Source organism: Patagioenas fasciata, chromosome 6, assembly GCF_037038585.1.
Source record: "Patagioenas fasciata isolate bPatFas1 chromosome 6, bPatFas1.hap1, whole genome shotgun sequence".
In the NCBI taxonomy this organism is placed as follows: Eukaryota; Metazoa; Chordata; class Aves; order Columbiformes; family Columbidae; genus Patagioenas; species Patagioenas fasciata.
This window is the reverse complement of record NC_092525.1, coordinates 40,579,706-40,599,496: the sequence shown is the minus strand read 5'-3', so window position 1 is coordinate 40,599,496 and position 19,791 is coordinate 40,579,706. Positions and strand designations below refer to the sequence as shown.

The following is a 19,791-nucleotide window of genomic DNA, read 5'->3' as shown; positions in this document are numbered from 1 at the left end:
ATTTCAGGGCTTTTCACAAGTATGTAAGTACATTGAAAAGTTTAGTCAGGTAACAAGAGAGTTTTACAAATTTTGACATGAGGTAGAAGAAAACATAGGCAGACCTGATTTTAGCTATTGTGATATGACTTTCGACTTGGAAAAGTTACGAAATTACTGTTACAGCTATTGTTTCTATGTACCTAAAAATGAGGGATATATCTCCATGAAATTTTCCAAGTGCCTATGTAGAAGAAACCTACACCCTAAATAACTAGTCCATACACTGAGAAATTATTTGGCTCACAAATAAGCTCCACTGGTTCCAGAGATATTATTTTTGCCACAGAAAATAACAATTAATAATAAATAAACAATTATAATATACCTTGCAGTGGCTTTTTGAGTGGTTGATCACTATTGTAGCTGGAGTGATTGATAGCTAGTTAGTCAAAATGCTTGTATATAAAATATTTGTTCCCATCAGTGGGAAAATGTAAACAATGGTCAAAAATTTTCAGATGAGTTTAGATTTCTGGTTGTAAATATTCTGGATTTTAGATTCACCTGCTCCATGGTTCTGATATGCTGATGTGACATGATTTTGCAAGGCCTCTGCACATCATGGCAGGGTAAAGTGTGAAAACACTTTGCAAAGGGATTTGTGACATAGCAGGGGCTTTTTGAAATACCATGGGAGCTACACTTCGTACCCTTTCTGCATGTTAAACCTTTACCAGATTTAAGCAAGAATTTTCTTTTTCAAGGTTTTGTAGTCCTACTGACTGTCCCTTAGCAATTCAATACTAATGTTGTAAAAAACGCAATATCAGACAAATTTTACTTTTCTAAAATTTCCCCTTTCTTGTATGTTTGTCTGTACACAATCATGGAGAGATAACTGAAGTTATCTAGAGAAGCTGTATCTTTTTGTGTCAAAGGCGACATGGAAAACAAGTCCAATACGGAATGGAAATTTTTGCCTTCACACCTCTTTTTCTGATTACACTGACTCTTTACTCTGCTTTCCCTTCATCAGCACTCTCAAAATTTGCATGAGCTGCTAGTACCAAGATTGTAATTCAGCTCTGTGCTTCCCTACTGCAAAACTCTTACTGCTGAGGCTGTTCATTCAGCCATTCTCTACAAGGAGAAGTCGATGTAATCCTTCCTTTCTCTTTCTAAAAATTCCCTTGGAAAGAAATCACAGCAGCAAATTCTCTGAGGAATACACTAGTTAGTGGAATGGATGTTCCATACTCAGAAGGAAATGCAAGGAATATATCTGAAATTAATTTTGAAGCATGAAAGTAGTTGACACAGTGTAAATGCCAGACAGATGTGTAAATTGTCCCAAAAAGCCATATAGTTTTCTTTTTCACAGTTTGTTTGTTACATAGGTTGGGAAAAATGCTTGTCTAGAGCATCCCTTTGCATTCATAACATAATACTCTCTTTCCTTTAGGTCTTCAGGTCATCCTGCCTGAGTATCTGCAAGAACATTTTGTCCAGGCAGCTCTGAGCTATATTGCCTGTAATTCAGAGGGGGAGTTCATCTGCAAGGACAATGACTGCTGGTGTCAGTGTGGTCCCAAATTCCCAGAGTGCAACTGTCCCTACATGGACATTCAAGCCATGGAAGAGAATCTGCTCCGCATAAGTGAGACCTGGAATGCATACAACAGTGAATTTGAAGAATCGGGTGAGATGTTTTATAAAATTTTTGTCTGTTTGGCTCTGTCTCACAAAAAATATCTATACAACAGACTCCATCTGAAATCTTCCGAATGGTTTGTACATCTAAAACTAAACATACTTAAATGCATCTTGGATCTGAGTCTTAATTATTATAACATTCGGATAGGCATGTTGTCCTCACCTTGTGATGATCAGCAGTCTGTGTGATTTCATCGGGATTTAGGCAGGCTGTATTTGAGTATTTATCAGTTATACTTTGTGGAGTCCGGGGCTGCGAGGACATGGTCTCTGTTGAAGCAAGAAGTGTACTTGAGAAGGTAGAAAGTAGAACAAATGAGGAAAAAAGTCATGTTATACAGTTTATACGGTTATTCTGCATTTTTGTTCTGTAATGCAGCTGAAACAGCTTCTTGATTTCAAATCCATTTTTCAGTGTTGGAACCAAGTTCCTCCTGAACTTCCATTTTATTCTGTCCCTCAGAAGGTACCATGAAGCTGACATGGTGAGCACAAGCAGTTAATAGCTCATCCCATCATAGCAGGCAACTTCTTCACATAATTTCTGTTTCAACTGGTCGTATCCAAGTTGTCTCTACAACACATTTGTGCCACATCGGTTTTCTCTAAAGCACTGAGGTGTGTTTCATGTATCATTTCATGTATCCTGATCATCAGAACTTCCAGTCCCATAGAGAACAGGAAATGCAAGTAAAATCAGCTCCTAAACAACTGTTTCCACAACTCACTCACTCAGTGATATCAGCAACAGCTGTCCAACCAGATGGTAGGAAAAGTAAGGAGAGTTCAGCAGACCTGGGAAAAATCACTAAAAAAAAGAAAAAAACAGAATTAGGGACAAAAGAAAGAAATAGAAAAAGGAAAAAATCACAGTTTTTAATCAGTTGTGTTGGAGAAAGAGAATGAGCCAGTAGAAGAGAGGAGGAAGAAATCTCAGTGGTCATGGGAACAGTGTGAGAGAGAAGAAACATCAGTACAATACTTAACTGTGAACAGTACATTGGGTACATTTTTTATGTATTTGTTGTTCTATTGTTAAAGACTGATTTTTCAATTCAACATTGAGAATTTCAAAAGACCTGTTATCAGTAAAAATTTCAGTTGTTGTTACTTCTAGCAAGATCTGATGCCTAAATCTGAGTCTGTTTGCAAGATCTCAGCCCCTTTTCCCATTCCCGGTCTCACCCTAGCATGCGGAGACCAGAACTTATGATATTTCTCCTTGGAGGATCACAGACTTCTCTCATTTACAAGCATGAATGTATGGGTTTTTTAGTTTGTGTGTAAAAATGCATATTCCCAATAACTGTTTTGATGCCTTTAAGCATTTCTGGAGTCACGCTACCATTTACTACTTTGCAAAGTAGAACATGTGTATTGACTCTACGGAAAGGCACAGGGGTTTTTTTACCATATTTTGTCCTATTTGAACAGCCTGTGATACTGTTCAGTGACTGAAGAAAGTCAATTGATGACACCTTCTTAATAGCAATTGTAGTTAAGCTGAAAGAGCACACAAATGTGAATCTGGGAAGGATTCTTATGCTGAGCTGTACAGGGGCATAAAATTACTTATAAGTTTGAAAAGTTAATTGTCAGCTATGCTTATAGTCCTGTGTTCAGGATTGTGAAATGAATGATGGGAAAAATGGGTGAGAGTTAAATCCTGTGCTTTTTAAAAAGGTTCTTAAGCTGTGCTGTGTGAATCACTAACATGGCAACTTTACGTACATCTGTCAATTAGGTAATTGTTATTATGTGTGGTTACTAAAAAGGGTGAAATAGAATTATTACTATCATTAAGCCATATGCCACGGGCACTCTTTAGTCCTTGAATTATTTCAATTGTTTTTAATCTAATAAATACACAAAGCAGGATTTCCACATCTCATAGGTAGCTTAGAAAATTTCTGCTTTTTCCTTATAAACTGTTTTGCATAGAAGTGTTCATGGAAAGATAAGTACCCTTGTATGTGTATGGGCCTGTACTTTGTTGAAAAAAAGTTGGTACATAAATTTTTGATAGATAGATAGTTGTTGCTCATTCAGCCTCCCTGTATAAATTATACATTACAATCTGAAAATCTCCTCTGGTGCTGTCACACGTGGTCCATAAGAATTTCCAGACACAGTGATTAGAGACATGTTCTGAAAAATTTAGAGCTCTTGAAATATTTAATTATGAAAAGTACTGTTAACAAATATCAGTATGATATGATTCATGTTAATAGCATGTTCTGAGAACAAAAGTGCCCTTTATTAAACAAAACTGATGTTTTCAGTCGATACTGCATAACTCTGATGAGGGATATATTTCCTTTAGGCTTTGTCTAAATCAGTGGAAGTCAATATTTGAGATAAGAGGATACCTGATGTCCTTCTACGACAACGTGACCCACCTAGTGAATGAGCGAAAGGCTGTGGGTGTTTTCTACCTGGCCTTCAGTAAAGTCTTTGACACCGTAGCCCACAGCATTCTCCTGTAGAAGCTGCAGCCGATGGCTTGAACAGGCCTACTCTTCACCGGATAAAGAACTGGCTGGATAGCCGTGCCCAAAGCATTGTGGTGAACGGAGCCAAATTCAGTTGTTGGCTGACCACGAGTGGGGTCCCCAGGGCTCAGTACTCGGGCCAGTTCTGTTTAATCTCTTTATCAATGATCTGGATAAGGGAATTGAGGGCACCCTCAGTCAACTTGCAGATGACACCAAGTTAGGTGGAGTGTTGTTGTTCTGGAGGGTGGGAAGGCCATACAGAGGGGTCTGGCCCGGCCGGATCGATGGGCTGAGGTCACTTGTCTGAGGTTCACCAAGGCCAAGTGCCGGGTCCTGCACTTGGGTCACAACAACCCCATGAACGCTGCAGGCTGGGGAAGAGTGGCTGGAAAGTGCCTGGCGGAAAAGGCCCTGGGGGTGTTGGTGACAGTGACTGAACATGAGCCAGCGTGTGCCCAGGTGGCCAAGAGGCCACCAGCATCCTGGCTGGTACCACCACTGGTGTGGCCAGCAGGACCAGGGCAGTGACCATTCCTGTGCTGGGACCTGGGGATGCCAAACCGCCAATCCTGGGGGCAGTTCTGGGCCCCTCAGGCCAAGAAAGAGCTTGAGGTGCTGGAGCGAGTTGAGAGAAGGGAACGGAACTGGTGAGGGGCTGGAGCACAAGTGTGATGGGAGCAGCTGAGGGACCTGGGGGGTTCAGCTGGAGAACAGGAGCTGAGGGGAGACCTTCTGATCTCTGAACTGCCTGAAAGGAGCTTGGAGCCAGGGGGGTCGGGCTCTGCTCCCCAGGAACAAGCGCCAGGAGCAGAGGAAACGGCCTCAAGTTGCGCCAGGGGAGGCTGAGGTTGGATGTGGGGAACAATTTCTTCCCCAAAGGGCTGTGGGGCATTGGAACAGGCTGCCCAGGGCAGTGCTGGAGTCACCATCCCTGGAGGGCTGGACAGACGGAGATGAGGTTCTCAGGGACATGGGGCAGTGCCAGGGGTGGGTTATGGTTGGACTCGATGATCCTGAGGCTCTCTTCCAACTGAAATGGTTCTATGATTCTATTATTGTTTTATTCTAATTATTATAATTAAAATAAATTTACTAGACAACGGCAGAATGAGCAAAGGTCAAATTATTTTGCAATTTTGAGTCAGGATAATCCAAAGAACTAACTAATGGCCCATATAGTCTATTACTAGCTGCAGAGGAATAAATCGATGAATTCTGTTCTTTGACACTATGAATCCCAAGTAAAGATAAATCTTCAAGTAAAGGTAAATACACGTGTATTCGTGTTCTAACTTTCCTGCCTTCCAAACCCTTCCTTACCCTACATATAACATAATAGTCCTCTGAATCCAGAAGCAAATTTTGACCTTAGATACAGACTTATAAAGCTTACTGGGTTCACTTGAGGTGGTGCACATTATCTGTGGACAGAATTTAGCCTAAAGAGGAAGAAGTAATATTCTATTTAAGATGCGCCTTTTTTTTTTTTTTTTCTGTCAGTGTTATCTCTCCTTCTATCTGTTCAAGATAAATCAAGTAAGTAACAGATTTTCTGAAATAAATAAATAGAAGATCTTCACTGCCTAAACCCCATTTGAAATCAATGGATAGCTAAATTTAGTTTGTGTTTTTGAAATTCATCTGGATTTCTAGAAATAAAGAAAAAAAGTTAAAAAAGCAAGAGGACTGCTTTCTCTACAGCCTACTGCTCTTTTCCAAATTATGCAGTTTGCATTACTGTATTACCTTTTAAATCATGAGACAAAAAAAAAAGCCATATGAGGAGCGGCTGAAGTCCCTGGGTTTGTTCAGCTGGAGCAGAGGAGACTGAGGGCAGAGCTCATGGGGCTGCAGGTTCCTCAGCAGTGGAGCAGGAGGGGCAGGGCTGAGCTCTTCTCTGTGACAGTGACAGAGCCCAGGGAATGGCAGAAGATGTGCCAGGGAGGGTCAGTGGGACATGAGGAAAAGGTTCTTCACCCAGAGGTGCTGGACACTGAACAGGCTCCCAGGGAGGTGTCACAGCCCCAGCCTGACAGTGTTCAAGAAGAGACTGGACAATGTCCTCAGACACACGGGGTGACCTGTGGGGTGTCCTGTGTGCGGACAGGAGTTGGACTCCATGAGCCTTGTGGGTCCCTTCCAATTCAGGACATACTATGATTAATCTATGATTCTGCTCTACTCAGGGCTGGTGAGGTCACACGTGGAGTTCTGGGTCCAAGTCTGTGCTCCTTGGTACAAGAGCGACATGAACGTATTAGAGAGAGTGCAATGAGAGGCCATGAAGATGATGAAGAGTCTGGATCATATGTCTTGTACGAAAATCCCAAGAGAGATGGGACTGTTCATCCTGAAGAAGAAAAGGCTCAGGGGGATCTCACCAATGTGTGTAAACACCTGAAGGCAGGGTGCAAAAAAGATGGAACCAGGCTTATTTCAGTGGTGCTCAGTGACAGGACCAGAGGCAATGGGTACAAACTGAAATCCAGGAGATTCCCTCTGAACATCAGGAAACACTTTTTCATTATGAGGGTGATGGACCACTGGAACAGGTTACCCAGAGTGTTTGAGGCGTCTCCCTCCTTGGAGATACTCAAAAGCTGAGTGGCCACAGTCCTGGGCAGCTAGGTCTGGGTGGTCCTGCTTCAGCAGGGGTTTGCACCAAAGGTCTTTTCCTACCTCAACCGTTCTGTTACTTTGTCATCAAAGAATTTTCCTAGTTTCCAAATAGAAGGACTCTGGTCTGCAATTTGGGTTTGCTGGTAGTGGCAATTCTCTTGAGCAACTGTGATGATTATAGATTAGATGACCAAACATATTCCAGTTTAGAATGTGTCATTCATTTTTTTGTGTAGGTTTCATTTCACTTGGGCTCTTCTGGCACCTTTAAACTACTCAAATCTCATTTCGGAGGACACATAGCAGTATGTTATTTATCTCACAGTAAATTTGGCTACATTTTTCAGCTCTCTAGCTGCCCTTCAGTGGTACACACTTGATCACTATTAGCTCAATGGGCTTCAAATAACCTCTTAATATCAGGTTATGTACTAAGTTCTCAAAGAAATTACAAGAGCTACTTTAAATTGTTTACTCTGAACCATCTGCTTATTCTTTATCGTATCTTGTGGCCTCCAGACTCAGCTACTACCCTTGCAAATGAGCAGCTGTTTCCTCATGAAAAAAACATACTAAAGCAGTTCAACCTTTATTAACAAATTTCATTAGTTTCTTGAGGCCTTGGGTGGAATTAATGTCTAAGCAAAGTTCTCTCTGAGAACATCATTCCTAGAAGCTGTGTTCCTGTAATATAACACACGGACTAAAAATATCAGCTTGAATGGAATCAAGCAATATTAATTTGATCGTTTCTTTATGTGCATGAAACCAGTCTTTCACAGGAATTAGTAGGCTAAAAGGACAACTAGGTAGTCTAGCTGACCTGTTGTTACCACAATCCACTGAATTTCACTGAGATTCCAGAATATGGACTCCATTTAAATTAGATTAAAGCATTGTAATCATCACTAGTATGCCTATGTCCTGCCCTACCTTTTCAGTGTGTTGCTCTTTGAATATTACCAGTTTTCTGCACCCCTTTTGCCCTTAATAACAGGAGCAGACATGTATTCTGTTCCTCTGCCTACATCATCCTCTCAGTAAAATTCATACCTCCCTGTCAGGACAAAGCTTTGACCTAAGCACTCAAGTGCTACACTAGTTTCATACAGTAAAGAGTGTCAAAAGATTTCTCTAAAAAATTCCCTAATTTTTGCAGCATGTAGTACTTTGACAGCTTATGGTTACCGCAATGTTGAAGATGGTGTTTGTGAATATGTTGTCTTGTTACACATCACTGATTCTGGAAGTTTTTGTTACTCTTTTGGCAACACTTAATATACAAAAGCAAATTCTAACATCCAACTATGTCAACTACTGACTGGCAATTTAGCATTTTACAGAGATTATGATCCGCTGCTCTAAAACACATGAAAGGCATGAAGGTGCATAAAAACGTCGACAGGCTCTGGTTTCTGACAGCAAGGATAAGAATATGATCGTGCATTGTCTGTACCTTAATCCTGGTGTGGGTGGCTGCTGAGCACCTTCAGAAATCTGGTCACTTCATTTAAACAATTTAAATGACAGCAATTTTCTTTTAAGATTGTCTGCTCGACAGCATCTAAAAGAAATTCGTAGCATGCTGCAGCTTAATTTTTCTAAATTAAAAAGGCTACTGAAATAAATAGGGAGAAGGATGATAGGATTATTCAGACAACAGAAGATGGCGAAAGGCATAGGATGATTCTTACGGTCTACAAATATTTTAAAGTATATTTTGAAGATTGATTTGAGATTGAAACTTTATTCTTTCAAACATTTGATTTAAATACAAAATACTATGAAAGGAAATAGCACACCTACAGCTAATTGGACAGAAATTTTTCTGTCACAGCTGGTCTTAGAGGTGATTCAGTGACGTGCTGAAATATGTGCTTATTGCAGTCACTTGTAGCCATTAACTTCATAGATTTGACTTGTGTGCTTAGATGTTCAGCATCAGCTCAAACAGATCAGACCCAGGGCCACCAAGGACCTTGAAGAACTTGGCCCACCGAACACAAAAACTGTTTGTGCTACCAGACATGATGTAATGACACATCAAAAGTCATCCTGTAAATATTTTGAAATTTATCCTTCTACAGTTTGAAAAGACAAAGTTCTGTTCTCAAAATCCGGAGTTTGATTTTTCAGTAACTTCTGTATCTGCCTTATAGAGATACTTCAAAAGGTAGTTTTCAGTATCACAGCAAGTGGAAGTGGTATAAGTACAGCCAAAGTAAATTGATACAAACTTTCACATTGATATTTGCTGAAACTGCTTTTCATTGTGCATCCATCCTCCATCATCGCTTTGATTACGAAGTACAAGCTGAAGTCAACTGCTGTTGCAAGCTATTTGTTCTTAAATCCCTGGATTCACTGGATTTGGACTTCATGTCTAATGCATTTCACAATTCCCTAAGTCCATTATGCCTTGCTATTGAGCATTGGTTACCACTTACATGTACTGACTTAAAATCATCTGAAAAAATCCCCAGTTTTGAAAGGTTCACCTAAAAATTAGATCTGAATCCTCAGTTAATGTATAGTCCTGCAGAGAAAGTTACCCAAGTTTTCTTGTTTGCCCCAGATTCCTTTTGAGACTTCAGCGTCCTGTTTCCTCAGTTCAATTATATTTTTCCGTTTCTTTATAACGACTGAATTAATTATGGTCCCCAAACCCCTTGTATAAAAGAATTGGATTTAAAGTGTTGAAGAAAGCAGGTTCTAATAGCGGAGATGATAAGCTTATTACTGAATTAAATACCAGTAATACTCAATATGTGGAAGTTCAGGCATCTCATTCTTTTTGGGAGGGGGGCAGCATTTGCATCTTATGTAATCATTTTTATGTAAAATCTACAGAAAGTAATAGGACTGATCATCTCTACCATTCCACAACGTTCAGTGAGATTTAGAGAATTATCCGTTTAATAGTGTCATGAATTTATATATCTCCATCTTCTAAATGTCATAGTGGTGAAAAACCACCATGTTTTGGTGATGCACTTTCAGAACTGTCTCCCTTTTCCTTCAGTTCATGTTTTCCCATATGAAATGTAAGCATACAGTAAAATGCCAACTTTGGAATAGGAAAAGTTCTCTCCACTAAACACGTCTACTTCCCAGATCTGCAGATCTGCTGTATTAAAACTAAGCACAATAGAAGCTCAAAGCTAGTTTTGGGAAAAGTGAAGAATTAGTGTTCCCTCACTCTAGAGGTTAATCTAGACCTTAATCAGTTGAAACTCATATGCAAACTTGTGCAATATTTTGGCTATTGACAACTACTAAAAGACAGAAAACAGTTCAATTCACACTTCACATTTTGAGATCGGTGGTGGTCTTGCTGTGTAGACACCTGAGTTGTTTGGGTCACGACTTCTCAAAGTATTAACCAAAAATTTGTGGCGCCTTTATAGAACAGCACTCTGTGCTAAATCCAGGCTCAAAACTATTCTCCTGAAGAACTGTATTCTCACAGCAAAGGTGATTTCCAACACCCGGGCTGCAAACTGCGGTAAAATACAGTAAAATCAAAACTGAAAATCACAATTGGCACTAATGAGGAAGTGCAGATGCTCAGGGAGTAATTCTTTATACCTTCTGCTAACTCTAAAGGCTGAGGGAGCTGGGTTTCTTTGGTTTGGAGGAGACTGAGGGGTGACCTCATTAATGTCTACAAATATATAAAAGGTAAGTGTCACGAAGATGGAGTCAGGCTCTTCTCAGTAAGACAAGGGGTAAAGGGTATAAACTGGAACACAAGAGGTTCCACTGAAATTTGAGAAGAAACTTCTCCCCAGTGAGGGTGGCAGAGCCTGGCCCAGGCTGCCCAGGGAGGTTGTGGAGTCTCCTTCTCTGCAGACATTCAAACCCGCCTGGACACCTTCCTGTGGAACCTCAGCTGGGTGTTCCTGCTCCATGGGGGGATTGACCTGGATGAGCTTTCCAGGTCCCTTCCAACCCCTGACATTCTGTGGTACTGTGATTCTGTGAATCTGTTATAGATGGGCAGCGTTGCCTTTATGATTACTGAGGCTGTAAAGAAGCTGTAAAGGAGGAGTTCTAAGATTGTCCCAAAGTCAGAGACTGGGTACGACAGTCAGTCGATATGTACATCCAAAGCAAGTGATCCTATTTTATCTCAAAATCTACACAAATCTCTCATTGTTTCTCAGGGAAGAGAATTTTACAGTCAATATTCTTCCATGTAGAGTCTCTTAGATGCCAAGCACACAGTAATATGTCTGTTGAGGTTTTTTCTTTCAGCTAATTTGAGTAACAACTGAAAAATAGCAGACATAGACAAAGAAAGCAGACTTCATTAATTTTCTAAAAAGAAAAAAATAAAAGCTTAAAGTGGACATAAAACAAGTCAGTTGGACAAAATGTAAAGTGAAACCTTTAAGTTAGATTTAAATAGATTCAATTTAAAGCATAAATAAAAATAAACTAAATAATGTAAATAAATTTGAATAGATTGTTCAGTGCTGAAGACAGAAATCTTAGACATCTGGTTGACAGAATGCATTATGATGAGAGTCAATGACAAATCCAAATATTCAAGATCATGGGATAAACACACAGGAAACCTGGGGGGAAGAAGTCTGCATCATCAGATAGGTACTAGCTTTTTCATCATTTCACACACTGTTGTCAGCTGAAGCTCTAGAATCATCTTAATTACGAATTATATTAATATCTCCCAGCAGTGCATTAAAGAACGCACTAGTACCCCTCATGTGGTTCATTCTTTCTCCTCCTCTCCATCAGACAAGCATTTCAAAATATTGCTGTGATTATATTGTGTCAGGTTCTTTCTGATGGATGACTCCAGCAAACAAGAGCATGTCTGAATTTAGTCTGTGATGTTTAACCTTTACTCTTCCTTCAGTCAAAGAAATCTAATATAACTTTGGGTATCATTCCAATAAGTCAGAAATTTTTGCTATTCCTCTGGTGTAATTGCCTTCTAAAACCCAGTTTAGCAAAAGTGGGCACCATGGGATTCCTTTTTATTGCTTCTCCCTATCTTCATATCAAAGTCACCTAGCTGACGAGTAAAAAGGTGATTTTTTCTAACTGCCAAGCCTGCAGATTGACTGCATAATGTGGACATCAACCTGGGTTCTGGCCCTTGCTACCAGCAGTGGTGACAACCCTAAGGTCTGAGCAAGGCCCTCAATAATTCTTCTGTAAACTGTAGTGATGTTATTTTAAAAAGTTTCAGGCTACGTTTTAATGACTAGGTAAAAATTATCTTGTTTTTTGTAGGGTTCCCTGTGATCCTTCTAGTATAAGATAAAAACAAACAAATTTTAAAAAATATATTCTGTATTCTAAGGTAGATGTGTTAAAAAACAGTTAATGTACTAAATTTCTCATTTACACCTGTTCCAAATTACTAAAAGTGACTAAAAGGGCAGAAAGTAACTTCAGGTTTAATTTGGAAATGTCAGTTTAAACATAGCTGTTCCTGTATTTGCACTCTGATTGGAAGAAACTTCTTGCAATTATAAGGGAAGAAAAGTGTCCAGATTGCCTTTCAGTCTCTATGATGGGATTCCAAGTCTTCAATAACACTGCGAGATGACTACGTTTGATTTGGCATCACAGGCAGAATAAAATGTAGAGTCCCACATTGCCATTTGCCATGAAGGCAGTTTCCACTAGAAGCTATCTCTTAGTGGTCCGGTGACCTGTTGCTGCTCTTACAGTTACTGTGCTTCAGTGCAAATGCACGTAGCACAAGCTTAAAAATGAAACCTGGAGTTAAAACTGAACATTGGAGGGTTTCTTCCATTTACGAAATCCACACATTTAACCTTGCTCTCTAATGAACTTTGCGTTCTTTGCTTCAGCGGGATGAGAGAACACACCCATCAGAGGGTCCTACCCATCTCGCTGTGCTGAGGACACGGCGTGATCACTCGGGTCGTGCAGATAGCACAGGCTGTCCCTCTCTTGACTAAAACAGACCGATTGTGATGCAAAGTGAGTCTCATTTGAAATCTTAATTGAATGACTCCTTGTGAAAAGTCTGAGCAGACTCACTGGCAGTTGAAGGTGCTTTTTAATCACTGAGAATAAAGACTTCAATCAATATGGTTCAAACTATTTGCCCCTGAGCAGTAGAGCGGTGGTTTTCTTTAAAACAGTGCTTACAGCTTCAGGCTCAAGGCCAAGAAAACTTAGCCCCCTGAGTTCTTAATATAATTATTGTTTTCTCTATTATCTTGCAAGGGTGTTAATTTGCCTCCCAGTAATTAACTTCCCTTTGTGGATGTCAGGAAATTTAATCAATAGCATGAACAGACACACCAAGCTGTCATTCCTTCTGTGACCAATGCTCCCCTCCCCACCTCTCCAACCCCTGTGGAGGTGTCACTGTTTTAATAAAGTGAACAGGTGGTATGTGCATAATTTCTTCAGAGAGTCAATGTTGAAATTGTTCATCTCCTACTCCAAAAATGAAGGTACGGCCAATCAGGTCCTGTCAATGTAATCGCCTCTTTTTTCTTAACTAAAAGCATTAAATGACTCCTGCTAAAGCAGCACCTGGCAAATCAACTTATTAAAGTTGTACACCACATTGCCTTCTCAGACACTTTGAACATTCTGATGACATTGTAATAAGAGGAGGAGCAGAAGGCTTGATCTAATATTATTCTACTTATGTCCACCATGTACAGGACATAATGTAATTCCCTTCAAAGCTGGTGACAAAAAAGCCTCATTCTTGGTGGAGTTCCAAGCTGCCTTGGCAGCTTTGGACTTTCTTTATTAAGAGGGATGTCACTCTGTGGCCTCTCTTTTCTTCTAGGGCAGCGTTGTCTGTTCTGATTCATGGCTTCTTAAATCTTCTCTTGCAACAGCTTAACAGTAGTTATTTACTTCGGTGTGTTTTCCAAGAACACTTTTCAGTTTCACTCATTGTCTTCCCTGAACTATCCTTCTGTGACGCATTGCATGTTTATTTCCCTGATCCAGTTTTCAAAGCACAGGAGATACCAGCATGGCCAAGAACAAGGTAACTTCTAGGGTGACAGAGCTTATGTCTTAATCTATGTATACTGCTACAGAAAGATAATAACTAGCACCAGATAGAAATTTGAACATCAATGCTGCAGGAATATTTGTAAACCATGTTGAAATGAAATGTGTACCAAAAAAAAAACCTCCAAAATAACCCACAGATACGTTTTTGAGAAATTTTTCTTGAAAATTTACAATGAATTCTAAGGGACATCTATTTGAAGGGTAGTGATATAAATGTTTTTAAAAAAGTAATGAAGCAAAATCAAACCCAAAAGAAAAACTGTCAGGAGGAAGGGAACGTCCTTCAAATGTTGGGATTTACAGAGACAGCTGTTGGAGTCTCGCTTTTTGGTTTCTGAAACAGGAACTTGCTGTCAAGGTCATATTTAGATTGAGAATAAGAAACAAGCCATTTCTTGATTATAGAAAATGTGAGTCCTTTCAGCTTGCACCATGGTCTAGGGAAAGATATTATCTCCTGTCTACTAAAATTTCAGAATGAATCTATGATTTGCAGGGTGGTGTTCTATCTTTGCTACTAATGTTGACTCCGCAATATTCTTCCTCTTTATCAGGGCACCAAGAGAGTCTCAAGGCTTGTGAGGGGAGTATTTGTGCTTTCCTATAGTAGGTTCATATTACTTGTGTTAACTATATATATAACACATACATAAATGTACATGTCTATCTGTCTAAATATACGTGACACATATGTGAAATCAGTTGTATTGTAACGTTTGCATCAGGTTTCTCATAAACTGCATATTAACGAAGGATCAGAGAATCTCTGTTCCTGATCAGTTCCACCGTGACCTGTGCTGATACTCAGCCCAGTTCATTCCTCCTGTCAAAGCCAAGGGTTTAGAGGAGCTATGCCTGCAGCATTCCTCACTTTAAAAAAATAAAAAATCAGCAGAAAATAAAAGTCCAAACCTGCCTCACTTCTAGAATAATAAAAATTTGCTTCCCCTGAGGCTGACAAAGCAGATAGATTGTACCAGTTCCATTAGCCTGTCCAATATTAGGTGTTGAGCTTCTCTGTTCTTCCACATGCAGTCCATATCTTTCAGAGCACATACCTTTCTTTCCCTCTCTTTGTCCTTCAGAAAGTTTAAAGCGGAGTTTGTTTGCAAATATTTTAATTATGGAGAGAATGGGATGACCTAGCCTCAATGTGGGTAGGAAAATTCAGCTTTATGATCTTTTCTGCAAAGAAATAAGGTTGTTTCAAGCTGCAGTCTCGTGCTTCCTTCAATTGGATTATTTTCAAACATATTTCTTGAAACACAGCTGCTACTTCTTTGACAAATTAAGTAATGCATCATGAACAACTAAAATTCATTGCAACATAAAAACAAATATATGTTCATTTTAGTATTTTGTTTTCTCCAAGCTTTAGAATCATGGTGTGATATTTTTAAAAACATATATCTTTATAAATCTCTTTAATAATATCTACACAGTATTAAGGCAGCACTTTATTGAATAGCAAACATAACCAGCCATTTGAAATGTAGGTCCTATTGCTTTTTGTTCTCACAGATTACCAGCTTCGTGGCTTGAGGTTGCAATTTACAGTGGACACTGATATTTGACTTGCTGCCATATTTATTGCCCTGGTTACAATTAAAAGCATTGTTATGGCAAAGGAATGATCATACCTTGGTCACATTATTAGAGTAGAGGGTTTTTCACATACAGTACTATTATGTTAAAAGTGTGATAAACTGTTGCGGATTATGAGATCTTTCCTACCAGAACTCTTGCTCCTCACAATAATTGTAGCTACCACAGAGGACTCCAAGAAGGATGTAGTTGCATGGAGCCACAAGAAAATTTATTACTATTATTATTTCTAATACGTGGTAACAATTAAATTTGGGGTCTGTTGTCATAACTGCCCTACAAATATACAATAGGAGACAAGCTGAAGAACTTGCAGTCTAAACAGAAAAGACATTTGAAGGGTAGTAGAGATAAAGATTTATAGACAAAATATTGAGGCAGCTGTTTCAAAATAAACAGGAATAATCTTCCAACAATTGCAAAGTGGTGGGTTTTTGACAGAATACAGTAAAGTGATTTGACCTTCATTCTTAAAAGATTATTCATTTTGTAATTTCTTACTTTATAACTTTCATGTTATAATACATAATTAAAGGTTGACATAAAAATGCAATATTTCTCTTCTGTCAAGGTGAATTTTTTTTTTTTTATTTTATTTGAGGCAAAGCAAACCTTGCCATATATTTCAGAAAAATAAGGAGCATTCAGAGAATTTTAGAGAATTTCAAGAGTTTTCAGTTGTATTCTAATTTTGATATGCTGAAAATCCTTGGACAAAATAGATTTTTCTATGCTCTGCACAGTTCTACTTGAGCCTTCTTTGTTGTGAAATTAATGGCTTTAGCAGCTTTCCTTAGCTTTTGTGTGAAATTAATTGGTAGTCTTCTTTCTCACTTCTGATCTATAACAAAAATAAACTCATATCTGTATTAAATAGTAGGCTTATTTACAGCATCAGCAACTAAGGTCGGCACTGAAATGGGCATAGAGGTTAAATAAATTGGCAGAGCAGGGTTAGATGCCTTGTTTTGCTGTTGTGTGTCATCTTTTCTGTAGGTAAACTCTATGATTAAAATGTTGATTTATGGATGAGGGGAGAGCAATGAATGCCATTTACCTCAGTTTTAGCAAGACTCTAGGCATGGAATCTAGCCATGCAACTGGATTTTTACCCATCTATTTGTCATTGCATCCAGACCACTGTATCTTAACTTGGATAGCAGAATACTGTGGGAGACAGAGTGTAAAGTTAGTGGGCCACATATCCTGCCTGAAGACCAGTGACAAGTGGAATACAGCAAAGGTCTATTCCAGGACTTGCTCTGCTTATCTTCTTCATCAACGGCCTGGAGGAGGCAGTGAAGTACACTCACCAAGTTTGCAGATGATAACAAATTGAGGGAGGGAGATGGGAACCAAGTGATATGCTTAAGAACAGGGCTGCCATTCAGAGGCACCTGGACAGGCTGGAGGAACGGGACAAGAGGGACACAATGGAGTTCAACAGTGACAAATGCAAAGCCCTGCCCTGGGCAGGCAGAGTCACAGCGGCCATCCAGGCCAGCCCTGCCTGGCCAGAAGCAGGAAAGTTCCTGAGGCCTGTTGGCAGAGCATGGAGGGAAGCAAGTAGTGGCCTGAGACCACCAAGGCCACCAGCATCTTGGGTTGTTAAGAACAGGGGCATGACCAGGAGGAGATAAGGAGGTTGTGCTCCAGTTTGCCAATGTCTTTCCTGTGCTGTGGAGCCCAAAGCTGGATGAAACATCTGAATGTGGTTTAACAAGTACTGAGGCAAACTGGAGCATGCTCAGTGATGTCCCCAGTGTGGCTGGGCTTGGAGCATGCACCATGGCAGAAAGGCCATGGGAGGAGGGCTTGGTTAGCCACGGGCAAGGAGGCTTCAGTGGGACTCAAAGCAGCCACCCTATCTGCAGGGAGGGGATCGAAAAGATAGAGCTAGGCTCTATATCACAGAATCACAGCATGGTTAGAGTTGGAAGGAACTTCTGGAGATCATCTAGTCCAACACACCTGCTAAAGCAGGGTCACCTGGAGTAAATTGCACAGGAATGTGTCCAGGCAGGTTTGAATGTCTCAGAGAAGGAGACTCCACACCCGCTCTGGGCAGCCTGGGCCAGGCTCTGGCACCTCCCAGCAAAGAAGTTTCTCCTCATGTTCAGATGGAGCCTCCTGTGTTTCAGTCTGTGCCCATTGCCCCTCACCCTGGCGTTGGGCACCACTGAACAGAGTCTGGTTCATCCTCTGACACCCACCCCGGATATATTGATAAACAATTATTAGATCCCCTCTCAGCTTCTCTTCTCCAGCTGAGCAGACCCAGCTCTCTCAGTCTCTCCTCATAAGAAAGACGCTCCAGACCACTCAGCATCTATATGGTTAGAGGCAACACACATAAACTGAAACAAGAGAGGTTCAGACTGGATGAAAGGAGAAACCTTTTCTCCTTGAGGGTAGTTGAGTCTTGGTTACCCAGAGAGGTTGTGCTTCCTCCATCCACTGCAGTTTCCAAGACCTAACCAGACCAAACCCTGAGAAATCTGGGCTGATGACAGAGATGACCTGCTTGGAGCCCAAGGTCACATCAAGCTTGAATTAACTTGTGATACTATCATTATGGTTTAAGAAGGGAGATAGCTTACCAAAGTAGCAGTGGTCTACAAAGAGTAGTGGCCCTATGCAAGTAATTATCATCATAAGAATAAGAAAAGATGAAATACAACGTAGAACATGAATTCACTTCAGCTAATTTTGAAACTCTATGAATTGCTCTCATTTGGACTAGCATGTCAGACTGTATGATTTATTTTTCAGACATATACTACCACGTTCTTGTTGAATACTGGTCAATTTTTGTTGATTTGCCTTGAACCCACTGTAACATTTTGTTCTAGTCAAAGCAGAACCATTTTTACATGAGATATTATACACTTCTAGGCTGCAATGGAAGAATTTTAAAACCTTTAGGGCGAGTTAACGAGCTTGATAGAAAAAGAGGACGTATGTACAAATGACAGATGCATAGATTTTGCAGACAACGCTGAAGTGTCACAAATGCTGTCAATCAAACTAATGAACATACATCATTTTAACCACTACAAAGTTTGCCAAAGATTTTATATTATTATTCTTAGATAAATAGGGAAGAAAAATGTTTCATTAAAGCATCATTTAGAGAAAAGACAAAATAGCCCATTTCAGTTGCTGTCTAATGGTAGATTTTGACATGATAATACGATGTAAAAAGTGGTTTTCTCTGACAGACATAGTTTTACTAAGCTTCATTAAATGGAAAAACTGCTACAGTCCAAAATCTTATTGATTTTAGAAAATACATAGACCATATATAGGCCTATTCTCAATAATGTGTTTCAGTCAATAAAGGACTCTTAAATTGACCAGGCAAAATACTTTTTCAGTTATTGTCAGGTTGCTTTTGCTCAGAAAATATTATTACTTTTTCCATATTTGGATGTTGGTAAAAAAAAATGTTTAGGTTAACTGTATAATCTACAGTCAGACAAGGTTATATATTTACTGAAACATTACATTGTAATTTCCAGTATTAAAAGTTTTGATGCCATAAAATTAAATTATTTCATTTAATTTAGCTCATCAGAGTATGACATTAAATTAAATGACAGAATAAAACATGATGGAAGGTCAGCTCCCCAGAAACAGTAATTTCTAGAGGCTGAGAGAAGAGGCTGAAATTTCTTCTAGTTTACTTTGTTGTGAAACGATTTCTTTCTTAACATATCCACAAATTGAGGTTTTTCTCAAACTGTTTAGCTTTGCCTTTTCCCAAACTGCATGTAGATTGTGCCCCCAGCTTAACTTCTTCACATGTACCTGTATGCATTTCAGGCATTATACGGAGCCAGCATTAAAACAAACAAGCTGTATTTTTTTCTTTGTTAAAAATCCATGTCATTTTTTTTTTTTTTCCTGTTTACCAGGGGACTCAGGAATTTTGACCTTCCATAAAGTGCATTACTGAGACCTGCCTAAACACAAGCTGTGGCTTAAAGGAGCTATTGTTTTATCCTCCTGCTCGTCTTATCCTGACTGCAGGTGCTGAGATTGTTCTCTGCCTTTATACAGAGCGTGTCTTGGGCTGTGAGGGGAAATCACTCTGATTCTAACCCCCACAGACTAGAAATAATCTCTGTGACTATCTAATTTAAAAGAAAAATTCAGGAATAACAGTTTGAAAGCTTAGTCATGGACTTGCTCTGTTTATCAAAAGAAAATAGGAGAAGAAAATGCAGTGACATTATGTTGCATGTTACTATTACCGGCATTACATTATACAGTCAGATGTCAGCCTGTGGTACCGCTACTAACCTGGTTTTCCAAATTCCCAAGCTGG

General features: G+C 39.6%; 1 protein-coding gene across 3 annotated transcripts in view; it reads left to right on the top strand.

Annotated features, from left to right (window-relative positions):
- The window catches only part of BRINP3 (BMP/retinoic acid inducible neural specific 3), a 238,220-nt gene that overhangs the window by 177,529 nt on the left and 40,900 nt on the right, over window positions 1-19,791 (top strand). For all 3 annotated transcript variants that reach the window (XM_065842591.2, XM_065842590.2, XM_071810578.1), the window contains one exon: window positions 1,445-1,681. In XM_065842591.2, the coding sequence (XP_065698663.1) occupies window positions 1,445-1,681 (237 nt within the window). The remainder of the gene's footprint in view (window positions 1-1,444; window positions 1,682-19,791) is intronic.